The sequence below is a fragment of the Lithobates pipiens genome, unplaced genomic scaffold (genome assembly GCF_037356315.1).
Source record: "Lithobates pipiens isolate NorthernLeopardFrog02 unplaced genomic scaffold, aLitPip1_a1.2 Scaffold_24, whole genome shotgun sequence".
Classification (NCBI taxonomy): domain Eukaryota; kingdom Metazoa; phylum Chordata; class Amphibia; order Anura; family Ranidae; genus Lithobates; species Lithobates pipiens.
In genome coordinates this window covers 13,333,878-13,348,955 of record NW_027507786.1, presented here as the reverse complement: position 1 = coordinate 13,348,955, position 15,078 = coordinate 13,333,878, and the positions used below count along the sequence as shown (strand labels likewise).

The 15,078-nt window shown below is 43.3% G+C and overlaps 1 protein-coding gene across 1 annotated transcript in view; it reads right to left on the bottom strand.

The window, feature by feature from the left end:
* Nucleotides 1-15,078, bottom strand: part of NELL1 (neural EGFL like 1) — a 1,213,537-nt gene that overhangs the window by 223,645 nt on the left and 974,814 nt on the right. Inside the window, exon 15 of the mRNA XM_077453437.1 lies at nucleotides 2,199-2,294. Within this exon, the coding sequence (XP_077309563.1) occupies nucleotides 2,199-2,294 (96 nt within the window). The remainder of the gene's footprint in view (nucleotides 1-2,198; nucleotides 2,295-15,078) is intronic.

The following is a 15,078-nucleotide window of genomic DNA, read 5'->3' as shown; positions in this document are numbered from 1 at the left end:
AAAGTCGTGTCATGCAACTAAGGGCCTAGTGTGCATGATACTAGTTGGTATGTAGGGATGAGCTTCGTGTTCGAGTCGAACGTACGTTCGACTCGAACATTGGCTGTTCGTCCGTTCGGCGAAATCCGAACTCTTGGTCCGTTCGCGTCAAAATATGTGTGGCGCGCACGGCCCACAATGCACTGCGATCGCGCAGTGCATTACTGGCTCATGATTGGCCAAGCATGCACTGTGACCCCGCATGCTTGGCCAATCGCAGCGCCAGCAGCGAGGAGAGCCATGATTGGCCACAGGCATCCTGCCTGTGGCCAATCATAGCTCAGGCTGTGTAGTGCACGCCCCACACTATATAAGGCCGCCTTTGAGGCGGCCTCGTGTAGTGTGTTGGCATCTGAAGCAGTGGGTGTTCTGTGTACCTTCAACACAGTACACACCAATCGTTTTTGGCAGATTTCCTATCTTGCTGTTGTGTAGTGGTTATTGTCTGTGCCCTGACCGCAGTATACACCACTATATTCACCTCACCTATATAGCTAGTGATCTATCTTTAATAATAGAGCTTGCAGTCAGTAGTGCCAGGAGATAGTGCGTGCTGTCTGCGTGCTCTGTACCCAGTATATACCGCTATAATCCACCTACATAGCTGTTCTCTATTTGAGCCCAATTGCCATCTGCAGGAGTTATTGGAAGTTGTGTGTGCCTCCAGCACAGCACAGTATACATCTGTATATACCCCTTTATCTCTGGTGTTTTCTGGTTATTGTCTGCGTGCCCTGACCGCAGTATACACCGCGATATTCACCTCACCTATATAGCTAGTGGTCCATCTTTAATAATAGAGCTTGCAGTCAGTAGTGTTAGGAGATAGTGCGTGCTGTCTGCGTGCTCTGTACCCAGTACACACCGCTATAATATAGGGCAGGCCCCTACTTTCAAACATCCAACTTACAAACATCTCCTACTTGCAAACGCAAGGAGACAGCAGCAAGTGAGATGAAAAAAGATGGACGACAAAACAAATTATACAGGGGTGATAACCCTTCCCTATGTTTTCCAAAAAACTTAAAAATACTTTTTTTGACTGGAGCTACACTTTAAAAATGTACCGGTTGAAAATGACAAACAGATTCAACTTAACACAACAAACCTACATAGTCCCTGTCTTGTTTGCACCGCCTGTATACTGCTGTTCTGAGTATATAGGGCCTGGGGGCCACACGCATTTCCTTTTTTTAATATGGGTACCGGGTTCCCCTTAATATGCATACAAGACCCAAATAGGCTGGTAATGGGCAGGGAGGGCTACCCATGCCATTTTTCTGAATGATTTTCAACCATATTGCAGAAACCAGATATAACATTAAAACCGCAAGCAGTTTTAAATGGTGTTATTTCCGTTTAATGTCATTTTGTGCAGGGACTGTTCTAAACACGGGAAACACGTGGCACTTCACAGGCATACTACAGACACCCCCCAGGCACCATATTTAAAGGGATATTTCACTTTTTTTTTTTTCACTTTAATCGTCATTAAAATCAGTGCTCCCGCCAAAACGGCCGTTTTTAAAACTTTTTTTTGCATTGACCCATGTCCCCTGAGGCAGGAGGCAGGTCCCCAAACCCTTTTTAGGACAGTATCTTGCATATTAGCCGTTAAAATTAGCACTTTCCATTTTGAAAGTTCGAGTCCCATAGACTTCAATGGGGTTCTAACGTTCGTAACGAACGTGGGGTCCGTTCGAAAGTTCTGGTGCGAACCGAACCGGGGGGTGTTCGGCTCATCCCTATAGGTATGTTTTAAAGATAACCTTCAAAGGTCATCTTGGTCCCAATTCTGGTCATTTAGTGTTTATATTTATGGTTGTTAATGTGAACTTGCCTAATATTTTCTGAATGGCTACAAAATCCAAACTTGGGCGTAGTGCCGATTATTTGAGAAACAGAGATGGACAGATTCTGTCTGGCCTAGGTGACTCCATACCATATACAATACCCTTGTCAAGGTTTCCTGAAGGTAGCATTTGACCCCAAAAGGAAGCTGAATGACATTTTCAAACATGGTGACCTTAGATCTACACGGCACTGCTGGTAAAGCAACTGATCGGAACATTTTCCAGACATAGACCCAGTAGAGATTTCCTATTTCCTCATTTCAACAAGAAAACAACATTAAGTAATAAGATGTTTCCGAGCCGTACCTTTCTCACAGTGGGTTCCGGTGAATCCAGGAGGACAGGCACACTTGTTAGGGGCCACACAGGTTCCACCATATCGGCACCCTTCCTCGCAGAAAGCTGGAAAAAAAAAATTCTCAGTTTAACATCCTTCATCCTTAATACAACGAAACATATTTTCATTCTTCAGATTCCAGCAGTGTTTTAGGGTGACGTCAAGTAAAACTGGTGTATGTGTAAGTGACTGCCAATGATATTTTACATGCCACCGCCTTTGTGAGTTCCCTTAAGACTAAAGTTTTTGGAGAGCTTAAAACTCCATTAAAGATTAATTTTGCCCCAACGTGGAGACTTCTCTCACTTCTCCTGGAAGTGAAAGGAAATCTCCTTCATTACCAGAGGTTAAAAGCTACCAGAACTTACTATTATCAGAACTTCCTGTTACAGAAGATTTCTCTTCTCCTGTTCTGGTGACAAGTGTAAAATTCGGCATTTTCCATTATTTTGGACTCATTCACATGGGTGGCTGAGGGGCTGTAAAACAAATGGTGCCTGAAGTTTTCGCTTTAATCCAGAAAGCAGTAATGCATGCAGGGGCGGACTGACAACTCATGGGGCCCCCGGGCAATAGGAGATTATGGGTCCCCCAGGCAATCAGAGATTATGGGGCCACATAGTATACACAAACACACACACAGTATACAATCACACACACAGACATGTTTCTATTGGCTGAGAAGGTACTGGAGAGGTGGGGCAGCTATAATCTCGGGATTTACATACTGTCCCTGGTTTTAATGAGGCTGGCAACCCTGATGGGGCCTCCTAGTGGCATGGGGCCCTCGGGCAGTGCCCGAGTAGCCCAATGGTCAGTCCGCCCCTGAATGCATAAGATGAAAGAGGCAGCTCACCGCTAGCTCAAAAGGTGATGAGGGATGTAAATGGCCTCAGCCTTGCACTCCCCCAAAGCCACGCCACTGATGGTTTCGCCCCACCCACTGCAAAGGCAACCTCTAGGCCTAAGCCACAGTGGACGAAACGTTTCAGGGTCATGATTTAGGAGGAGTTCAAGGCTGAGGCCGTTTTCATTCCTCTTCTCCTGTTGAGCAACCATGTGCGGTGTCCTTCATCTCCTCATTTCTAGTAATCGTGCCCAGGAGCTGCAACTCTCATGCCACAGCCTAACATACACTAGAGCAGTGTTTCTCAACTCCAGTCCTCAAGGCGCCCCCAACAGGTCATGTTTTCAGGCTTTACATTAATTTGCCCAGGTGATTTGATCAGTTTAACTGCCTTAGTAATTACCACAGCCGTTTCATCTTAAGGGAAATCCTGAAAACATGACCTGTTGGGGACTGGAGTTGAGAAAAACTGCACTAGAGAACCAAAGTATAGAAATAGGACTTTAACGGTGTTGAAACCTCCAGTATAATAACATTTAAAAAAATAAGTTTATTACAAAATTGGTTAAAAGGTAACATAGGGGATGTACCCCCTAAAAACAGGAACATCTTCCACAACCCATATCTCAAACAAAACACCCCTGTAAAAAGAGGTCCTTCCCTATGGATATTTGAAGAGTGAAAACGAGTTCATATAAAATAAATACATCAAAATTTTTTTCCACATATAGGATAGATAACTCACACTGACGTGCTTTGCTTTAGGGGTTAAGTGAATATAAAACAGAACTTGTCTCTGGAGGGTTCAGTGAGTGCACGAAACAATTTTCCCAATGTGACCATCCACAAGGCAGGTATATGATGATATCTAATGCCGCGTACACACGAGCGGATTGTATGGCGTACTTAGTCCGTCATACAATCCGACGGACAATCCGTCGTAGTTTCCACTGAACTGACTTGACCACACACGGATACACAAACAGTCCGTCGAAAGCTTGCGCGATGACGTGTACAGCACGTACGACGGGACTAGAAATAGGAAGTCCAAGACACAGCAATGCAACCTTCCGCCGTGTAAATCCTTTCTGGGCATGCGCCATAAGTAGTCCGTCGAACTAGCCTACTGACGACCGTACTGTCCGCTGAAACCAAAGTACGACGGACAGATTTTTGGAAAATCCGAAATTCTTAGAACTCCGGACTGCACGCTGAAAAAGTCCGCTGAAGCCCACACACGAGCGGACTGTCCGCTGAAATGTGTTTCAACGGACTAAGTACGTCAAACAGTTTGACCGTGTGTACGCGGCACAAGAGACACTAGGTGGATGTCCCAGCCCCACCAGGGAGCCATGAACACAGTTCATCAAGAAAGAGGAAAAGGCTTCTTAATTGGTCAAATCCGAAAGGCATTTGCCTGTCTATATCCCACAGTAAACTTCAGATTTCGAGTAACATCCTAATGCAGAACATCTGAAGAAACAAGTACAATTGGCACACCAACACCTGAAAAATTATAGCTGCTGCTCCAGGATGTGCCTCCATAAGGTCTTACAGCCCTGATGAAGGAACCACAGATGCCAAAAACGTGTTGGCTTCTCTGAAAATGTTAACAAAAAAAAAAAAAAAATATATATATATATATATATATATATATATATATATAAATGATTTTTTTCCTCAGTTTAGGCCGATATGTATTCTTCTACATATTTTTGGTAAAAAAAAATCGCAATAAGCGTATACTGATTGGTTTGCGCAAAAGTTATAGCGTCTACAAAATAGGTTCTGGCAATTTTATTATTTGTTTTTTATTAGTAATGGCGGCGATCTGCGATCAAGACTGCGACATTATGGCGGACACTTTTGATATTATTTTGGGACCATTGTCATTTATACAGCGATCAGTGCTATAAAAATGCACTGATTACTGCGTAAATGGCACTGGCAGGGGAGGGGTTAAACACTAGGGGGCGATCAAGGGTTTAAGTGTGTCCTAGGGAGCAATTCCAACTGTGTGGGGGGGGGGGGGTGGGCTTCAACTCACGTGACAGCGATCACTGCTTTTGATGACAGGGAGCAGTAGATCTCTGTCACGTCAATAGGCAGAACGGGGGAAATGCCTTGTTTACATAGGCATTTCCCCGTTCTTCCGCTCCGTGACACGATCGTGGGCACCCGCTGGACATGAAGTCTTCGGTACCTGCCAATCACGGAGCACATGGTGGGCACGCACGTGTGCCCACAATGCCGCATCTTAAAGGGGATGTACTGTACCTGTACGCCCTTTTGCCCACCCGTGCCATTCTGCCGATGTATATCGGCGTGCGGCGGTCAAGAAGGGGTTAATGGACGGGCTATAAATATATTTATTACCAGGAACACAGCAGCCGTGATTCCTGGTATAGCTGCTTCCTCCTGAGGCCGTATAAATACGTCCTCCGGGCTGGAAGTGGTAAAGCGGCGTAGAATCACCAACACGCCAGTCAATGAGCACACACACAAAACTGATTTGTAACAATACTGTCATTCCTTTTGTCATCTTTTCTTAAAAAGTACCGGAAACCACCACATTGTTTATTAATCAGACTCTTAATCATTTGCCGTGGCGCACTCCGTCACAATTTATTTGCAACATCGCGCAATAAACCCCCGATGATTTTTCTGCCATCTGCGAGCCGAGACGCTCCGCTTTCATCTATATTTACCCGTTCTGATTAATATTTATCTCTACGTGGGTTTTTATTGGGTGTTAATGTTGACAATGACGTACGGATATTGCGTTTGCCTGTAAAAATGGAGACTATATATCGCCATCCCTTCCGCATTAACGTCTCGGTTATTTCATTGTGTTGCGGCGCGCACCTGACATTTAGTGCAGATTATAAACTGGAAATAAATATATTCCATTCATATTTTAAATAATGCAGCAGATAATTCAGCAAACGGCAGACAAGTCTGAAACTGCGACACAGCATCCGAGTCTATCATAACAGCGAATAAGTTAATGTCGATACACGCATGGCTTCCTGAAATGGAAAAGTTAAATGAAAAAAAAAAAAAAACACAATTCTGATAGATATATATATATATATATATATATATATATATATATATATATAATATATATATATATATATATATATATATATATATATATATATATATATATATATATAATATATATATATATATATATATTTATATTTATATATATATATATCTATATATATATCTATATCTATATATATATATATATATATATATATATATATATATATATATATAGATATAGATATATATACACTTTCAGACCGGACCATTTTGCTGGCTTAAGACCAGAGCACTTTTTGCGATTCGGCACTGCGTCGCTTTAACTGACAATTGCGCGGTCATGCGACGTGGCTCCCAAACAAAATTTACGTCTTTTTTTCCCCACAAATAGAGCTTTCTTTTGGTGGTATTTGATCACCTCTGTGGTTTTTATTTTTTGGGCTATAAACAAAAATAGAGCGACAATTTTGAAAAAAAATCAATATTCTTTACTTTTTGCTATAATAAATATTCTTCTACATATTTTTGGTAAAAAAAATTTGCAATAAGCGATTATTGATTGGTTTGCGCAAAAGTTATAGCGTTTACAAAATAGGAGATAGTTTTTTGGCATTTTTTATTAATATTTTTTTTTTTTTACTAGTAATGGCAGCGATCAGCGATTTTTATTCTGACTGTGACATTATGGAGGACACATCGGACATTTTTGACACATTTTTGGGACGATTGTCATTTATACAGCAATCAGTGCTATACAAATGCAGTGATTCCTGTGTAAATGACACTGGCAGTGAAGGGGTTAACCAGGGGGTGGCAGTGTAGGGGTTAAGTGTGTCCTAGGGGCGTGTTACTAACTGTGGGGGGGGGGGGGCTGGGCTGTGTGTTAGTGAACACTGATCGCTGCTCCAATCACATGGAGCAGAGATCAGTGTCACTTGTTGCTAGGCAGAACGGGGAGATGCTGTTTACAACGGCATCTCCTCGTTCATCCGCCCGTGAGGCATTCACGGCTATCCCCGATCGTGTCCGCGGCCAGACTCACGGGGGTCCCGACCGGCACGTGCGCGCACACGATGGCAGGGCGGCAATTTCAAATGCCCGTGCCATTCTGCCAACGTTCATCGCTGTGCGCCGGTCGGGAAGTGGATATATATCTATATAGATATATAGATATAGATAGATAAATAGATAGATTTATCTCTCTCTCTCTCTCTCTCTCTCTCTCTCTCTCTATCTCTATATATATATATATATATATATATATATATATATATAGCTCAAGCAGCCATAACATTATGACCACCCACCGGGACTTTAAATGAGGTAGGTCTAGCATGGCTAAAAGAGGAGTGAATGTAAAGCCGCGTACACACGGGCGGACTGTCTGGCCAACTTAGTCCGCCGAAACACATTTCAGCGGACAGTCCGCTCGTGTGTGGGCTTCAGCGGACTTTTTCAGCGTGCAGTCTGGCGGACTAAGTATTTCGGAAATTCCGTAATATTGTCCGTCAGACTTTGGTTTCAGCGGACAGTCCGCTCGTGAGTAGGCTAGTTGGACAGACTAAGTATGGAGCATGCTCAGAAAGGATTTACACGGCGAAAGGTTGCATTGCTGTGTATTGGACTTCCTATTTCTAGTCCCGTCGTACGTGCTGTACACGTCATCGCGCAAGCTTTCAACGGACTGTTTGGCATCCGTGTGTGGTCAAGTCCGTTCATTCAAAAGTAGGACGGACTGTCCGTCGGATTGTCTGACGGACTTAGTTGGGCAGACAGTCCGCCCGTGTGTACGCGGCTTTAGAAGACATGTTTTATTCAATACATTAAAAAACATGACACTTCGCATCGGTAACCCCCCTGGGAGAAGCGCTCTCCCTGGGGATTACCTTGCAGGTGCACTCCCGAGTCCAGCATTTACGTGCATAGACACAGAATATAGACCCCTGGCGCCCACCTCTGGCACCCACGTCATTGGATTCCCCTCCCTCGGAGACTGAGCCGAAGGGCAATATTCCAACATGATAAAGACCCCCAAACACACCTCCAAGACCACCACTGCCTTGCTAAAGAAGCTGAGGGTAAAGGTGATGGACTGGCCAAACATGTCTCCAGACCTAAACCCTATTGATCATCTGTGGGACATCCTCAGAGGGAAGGTGGAGGAGCGCAAGGTCTCCAACATCCACCAGCTCCATGATGTCATCATGGAGGAGGGGAAGAGGACTCCAGTGACAACCTGTGAAGCTCTGGTGACCTCCATGCCCAAGGGGGTTAAGGCAGTGCTGGAAAATAATGGTGGCCACACAAAATATTGACACTTTGGGCCCAATTTGGACATTTTCACTTAAGGGTGTACAAGAAATAGTAATAAGATGGCGCAAGAATCAGTCACCGTCAGAACTCTCTATTTTTCTACAGTAAAAAAAAGGGGGGGAGGGATCAAGGGAAAAAAAAAAAAAATATATATATATATATATATATAAGATTATGATAAAAAATATATATATATATGTATGTGTATAAGGAAAAAAGGAAAACATTTAAAAATAAAAATAAAAAGTAAAAATATGGATAATGTCCACAAAGTTTTTAGGTATGGTCCATAAAAGTTCTACTTCCAAACACCAGTGGCAGCAACTGTCTTGAGAGGAGAAGCACAACTCTCTAGGAAATATAATGCAGAGAAGACAAGAAGTGCGCCAAACTAAGTGTAGTATATAAGAAGTACGGAAGTGCGTCTCCGGTATACGGAGCTTGCGTTCCACACTGAGACGCACTTCCGGTTCCGGTTTTCCGGCTCTCCGGACGCTAGACAGCCCTGATGCTGCCACCATCCTGACATCCACGAGGCAGCGTTTTTGATAAGATTAACACTGCTACGCTGAAGCCTCTACTGCCTAACATCTTTAATGACCGTTCCAGCAATTCACCATCTTCGCTCCTCCAGACAGAAGTGGCTGTGATTACTTTCCCCTCCGCTATATCTTACGCCTGACTACTATGTAATTTTGTGAGTAGCCAATTGGCTGTGTGCTTTTATCATATTAAATGGTATTTCTTATATACTACACTTAGTTTGGCGCACTTCTTGACTTCATCTGCATTCACTTAGGGGTGTGCTCACTTTTGTTGCCAGCGGTTTAGACATTAATGGCTGTGTGTTGAGTTATTTTGAGGGGACAGCAAATCTACACTGTTATACAAGCTGTACACTCACTACTTTGTAGACAAGTGTCATGTCTTCAGTGTTGTCACATGAAAAGATAGAAGAAAAGATTTACAAAGATGTGAGGGGTGTACTCACTTTTGTGAGCTACTGTATAAGCAACTGTTTTTTACGGAAGTACATTTTTTTTTTAAATTCAGTGTGTATTGATATCAGTTGTGATTGACCACTGCTAATCACATGGTACAGATAGACTGTGATTGACCCTGTCTGTACCATGTGATCACTGTGACCAATCACAGCTTAAAACACAACTGTACGCAATGAATGGCATGAAATGAAGCCATCTATTGTGTACAGTTGTCATGTGATGTGCTGTGATCCAGTGGACACAGCCGGTGACAAATGGCACTGCAGTGCAGAGGACATCCACTGGGAATGACGAATGGTTAAAAATGGTAAATACTGTATTTTACCAATTCTCCAAGGGGATGCAAACATTTGAGCGCTTACCCCGACTTGTTCATGCCCCGACTTGTTCGTGCCCCGACTTAGTTGGGGTCGGCGGAACACTTTGGTGGGGGGTGGGTCAGCCAGACCTCTTGACCGTTGACCCCTGGGGTACACGACTTCTGACCTTTTGGGGAGGTCCCTATTCCAATCCCTGAGTCCTAACCTTGTTCTTCTAGGGGAAACCCTAACCTCCTAACCCTAACCCCCTAACCCTAACCTCCTAACCCCCTAACCCTAACCTCCTAACCCTAACCCTAACCTCCTAACCCTAACCTCCTAACCCTAACCTCCTAACCATAACCTACTAACCCCCTAACCCTAACCTCCTAACCCTAACCTCCTAACCTAACCTCCTAACCCTAACCTCCTAACCCTAACCCCCAACCCTAACCCTAACCTCCTAACCTCCTAACCCTAACCCCCAACCCTAACCCTAACCTCCTAACCCCCTAAACCCCTAACCCTAACCCTAACCTCCTAACCCTAAGTCCCAACCCTAACCCTAACCTCCAAACCCTAACCCCCTAACCCTCTAGGGTTTAGAGGACTATATATAACTTCCCCAAAAATATTACTTGCGACTAAACTAGACACACAACCTTTTTTTTTTTATTCTTTTTTATTCAATAAGTATTGTTGTTCACTTTAAAGTGTAGGAAAGATCCAAAACCAAAAAAGTCTGAAAAACACATTTTCCATTTTCAAAATATAAAAAGCATACATTGCCATTACATCAATTGCCGCCTGTACTTTACCGCTAAAAAGACCAAGCATTCGCATAGCCGGATGACATCACTTTTCCAATAGGCCCTGCTTTTAAGTCACCATTAAATTGCTTTAAAACCTACAAAATGGGCAATTTTGCAAAAAAGGCAAAATAATCCTTTTCCGCTCAGGATACGGCGGTTTTCTCTCTAAACCAAATACGGTGGGTTTTTTTTCCCGGCCTCGCTGTGAAGTCATGCTCTATCTACAAAACTCAGAGCCTTCATGTTTAATGCACAAACATCTTGTACCTGCAAAACGGCAAACTATTCTTTTCATACAAAACAAAACAAAATATAAGACGACAGATATTCAGAGTTCCGCCACTGACTCCATATGGCAGACAAGCAGTTTGACAAAAGGTGTTTTTGTGTCTGTTTAAAACCCAGTTCAGCCCCCCCCCCCCCCCACCTCTGCGATTGATGGAGCCGTGCGGTGCGCTGCACTCTGACTGGCTGCCTCTGATCACAGGGCAAACATCTGCATTGCAAATGGAAGGTTTTTAGAAGCACAGCTGTTATCTGAGTGTAGCACAACAACCACCTGGGAGCAGGCAGGCGATACAAACCACACACACCGCTGGAGGGGAGATTTATTCCAGATATAACAGGAATCAGGGAAAGAGAGAAGAGAGTGAGAGAAGAGAAGAGAGGAGAGAGAGAGAGAGAGAGAGAGAGAGAGAGAGAGAGAGACGAGAAGAGAGAGAGAAAGACGAGAAGAGAGAAGAGAAGAGAAGAGAGAGAGAGAGAGAAGAGAAGAGAGAGAGAGAGAAGATAAAAGAGAGAGAGAAGAGAGAGAAGAGAAGAGAGAGAGAGAGAGGAGAAGAGAAGAGAGGAGAGGAGAGAGAGAAGGGGGGGGGGGAAGAGAGAGAGAGAGAGAGAGAGAGAAAGAGAAAGAAGAGAGAGAAAGCAAGAGAGAGAGAGAAAGAGAGAGAGAGAGAGAAGAGAGAGGAGAGAGAAAAGACAGAGAGCGAGAAGAGACAGAGAGAAGAGAGAGATGAGAGAGACAGAGAGAAGAGAGAATAGAGATAGAGAAGAGAAGAGAGAGAGAGAGGAGAAGAGAAGAGATGAGAGGAGAGAAGAGAAGAGAATAGAAGACAGAAGAGAGGGATAAGGAGAGAAAGACAGAAAGAGAGAAGAGGAAGAAAAAGAGGGGGAAGCAAGAGAGAGAGAGAAAGAGAGAGGGAGAGAGTGATGAAGGAGAGAGTGATGGAAGAGAGAGAGAGGGAGGGAGAGGGGGAGAGATAGGGGGAAAGAAGGAGATAGAGATGGAAGAGAGGGGGGGGAGCAAGGGAGGGAGAGAGAGGGAGAAAGGGAGCGTGAGAGAGAGAGAGAGAGGGAGAGAAGGAGAGAGGGATGGGGAAAGAGAGAGAGGGAGGGGGAGAGAGAGGGGGAGAGAGGGATGGGAGATAGAGAGAGAGGGGGAGAGAGAGAGCGGGGGAGGGAAAGGGGGAAAAGAGAGGGGAGAGAGGGATTGAAGAGAGAGAGAGGGAGGAGGCGTGGAGAGAGGGAGAAAAGGAGAGATAAACGGGAGAGAGAGAGAGAAAGGGGGAGGAAGAGGGGGAAGAGAGAGGGGCGAGAGGGGCGAGAGGGGGGAGAGGGATTGAAGAGAGAGAGGGGGAGGGGTGGAGAGAGGGAGAAAAGGAGAGAGGGAGAGAGAGGGATGGAAGAGAGGGAAGAGAGAGGGGAGAGAGGGAGGGGAAGAGAAGAGAAGAGAAGAGAAGAGAAGAGAAGAAAGAGAATAGAAGAGAGAGAGAGCAAAGGGAAGAGGACAGGAGACAAAGATACAGAGAGAGAGAAAGAATAAGCTAGAAAAGAAAGAGAGTGAATGAAGAGGAGAGAAAATGAAAGAGAAATGGAAAGAGGAAAGGAAAGGAAAGGAAAGGAAAGGAAAGGAAAGGAAAGAGGAGGAAGGCGAGAAGAGACATGAAGAGAGAGCTAGACAGACAAAGATGGAGAGAGAAAGAGAGAGAAAGGAAGAGAAAAAGGGAAAGAGAATGGAAGATTTGAGTGTGCAGTGAATACAGAGAGCACTGTGCCACAATAGTTACTCATGTGCACATGCATGTGAGTGACATCATCTTGGCCCAGCCATTCAACGGGCCAGAGAGCGCAAACTCAGAAAGGAAGATGGAAGCTCTGGAAGCGGTGATAAGCGGTGATAATGCAGCAGTGGAAGGCTCCATTTGAAAGGTAAGTATGTCAACATGTAAATATGATGGCATAACACTGCAAGGACCCATTAAAAAAAATGACCTACTACTATTATTACTAAATATTATGACTTTATGAAAAATGCCTGTTACTGTGGATAAAAGTTATATGCTATGATTTTTCCTGTTTAAAATGACACTAAAATTATGATTCTGGTACAAAGCATTGCAAAGTAATTCATAAACAAAGTGTTTTTTATTATTGCTGCGCTTTTTTGTTGTGACACAAAAAAATGAATACAATTTAAAAAAAGAAAAGCTTACATATTGATGGCTAGAAAAAAAATAAAAAACAGAAATAGACAAAACACAGGAGAAAAACAGCTTGGGGGATAAGGGGAAAGAGGAGTTAATAAGGGCTGAATATTAAAAACTAAAGGCTAATAAGGAGTTAAATGTTTTATGTAGGTATGTATTGATTTAACCACTTAAGCCCCGGACCATTTGGCTGGCCAAAGACCAGACCACTTTTTGTGATTCGGCACTGCGTTGCTTTAACTGACAATTGCGCGGTTGTGCGACGTGACTCCAAAACAAAACTGATTTCCTTTTTTTCCCACAAATAAAGCTTTCTTTTGGTGGTATTTGATCACCTCTGTGGTTTTTATTTTTTGCGCTATAAACAAAAAAGAGCCACAATTTTCCTCAGTTTAGGCCGATACGTATTCTTCTACATATTTTTGGTAAAAAAAAATGCAATAAGCTTATATTGATTGGTTTGTGCAAAAGTTATATCGTTTACAAAATAGGGGACAGTTTTATGGCATTTTTATTAATATTTTTTTTTTACTAGTAATGGCGGCGATCAGTGATTTTTACTGTGACTGCGACATTATGGCGGACACATCGGACATTTCTGACACATTTTTGGGACCATTGTCATTTATACAGCAATCGGTGCTATACAAATGCACTGATTCCTGTGTAAATGGCATTGGCAGTGAAGGGGTTAACCACTAGGGGGCAGTATACGGGTTAAGTGTGTCCTGGGGCGTGTTTCTAACTGTGGGGGGGGGGGGGGCGTGGCTGTGTGTGACACATCACTGATCTCTGCTCCCGATGACAGAGAGCAGAGATTAGTGACACTGTTACTAGGCAGAACGGGGAGATGCTTGTTTACATTAGCATCTCCCCGTTCTTCTTCTCTGTGAGGCGATCGTGGGTATCCCCACAGCGATCGAGTCCACGGGACCCACGACCCGACTCATGGGGGTCCTGGCCGGGGCGCGCACGTGATGGCATGGCGGCAAATTTAAAGGGATGTACAGGTACGCCCATTTGTCTGTCCGTGTCATTCTGCCGACGTACATCGGCGTGCGCCGATCGGGAAGTGGTTAAATTATTAGGCTGCTTTAACTGAAATCATATGCAGATGGAGCTCATCTCTTAGATCTACAGAGGAGTAAAACAATGTTACTTTTCAGCTGTCTGAATAATGTTTATAAACAATGTAACTTTGGATCTCTTTATTTCCTCTCTAATCAATTTTTGTAAACAATGTTAATTTGTATCTCTGTATCTCCTGTCTGATTTCTGTTTGTATCTCTGTAACTCCTGTCTGATCAATATTTATAAACAATGTTACTTTGTATCTCAGTATCTCCTGTCTGATTGTCTCTTTATCTTTCTAGATCTGCAGAGGAGTAAAACAATGTTACTTTTTTTTCTTCCTATTTTGAATAATGTTTATAAACAATGTTACCTTGTATCTTGCCATCTCCTGTCTGATTAATGTTTATAAACAATGTTACTTTGCATCTATCTCTCATCTGATCAATATTTGTAAACAATGAAATGTTGTATCTCTCTATCTCCTGTCTAAAAATGCTCATAAACAATGTTACTACTGTCTGATCATTGATTATAAACAATGTTACTTTGTATATCTGTATCTCCTCTCTGAAGAATGTTTATAGACACCATTACTTTTTATCTCTCTATCTCCCATCTGATCAATGATTATAAACAATGTCACGTTTATCTCTCGGTCTCCTGTCTGGACAGTGTTTACAAAAAAACAGCAGCCCCTGTAATAGCTGCATTATTTATACAGCAACTCATGCTGTTCTGTCATTTTGACAACTGGCCATTGCCAGCAAATGTGAGTTAAAGCGGGAGTAAACCCGCAGATGTTTTTTTGTTTTTTTTTCTACCTGCAAAGGAACTGCATACTAGCGCATTATGAAATACTTACCTTAGAACATGGGCGTCCGCAGAACTTTTTTCAGAGGGGGGGCATCATCTTAGGGTCACCCATGTATCACCCCTTTTCAACAATGTCATTATCACATT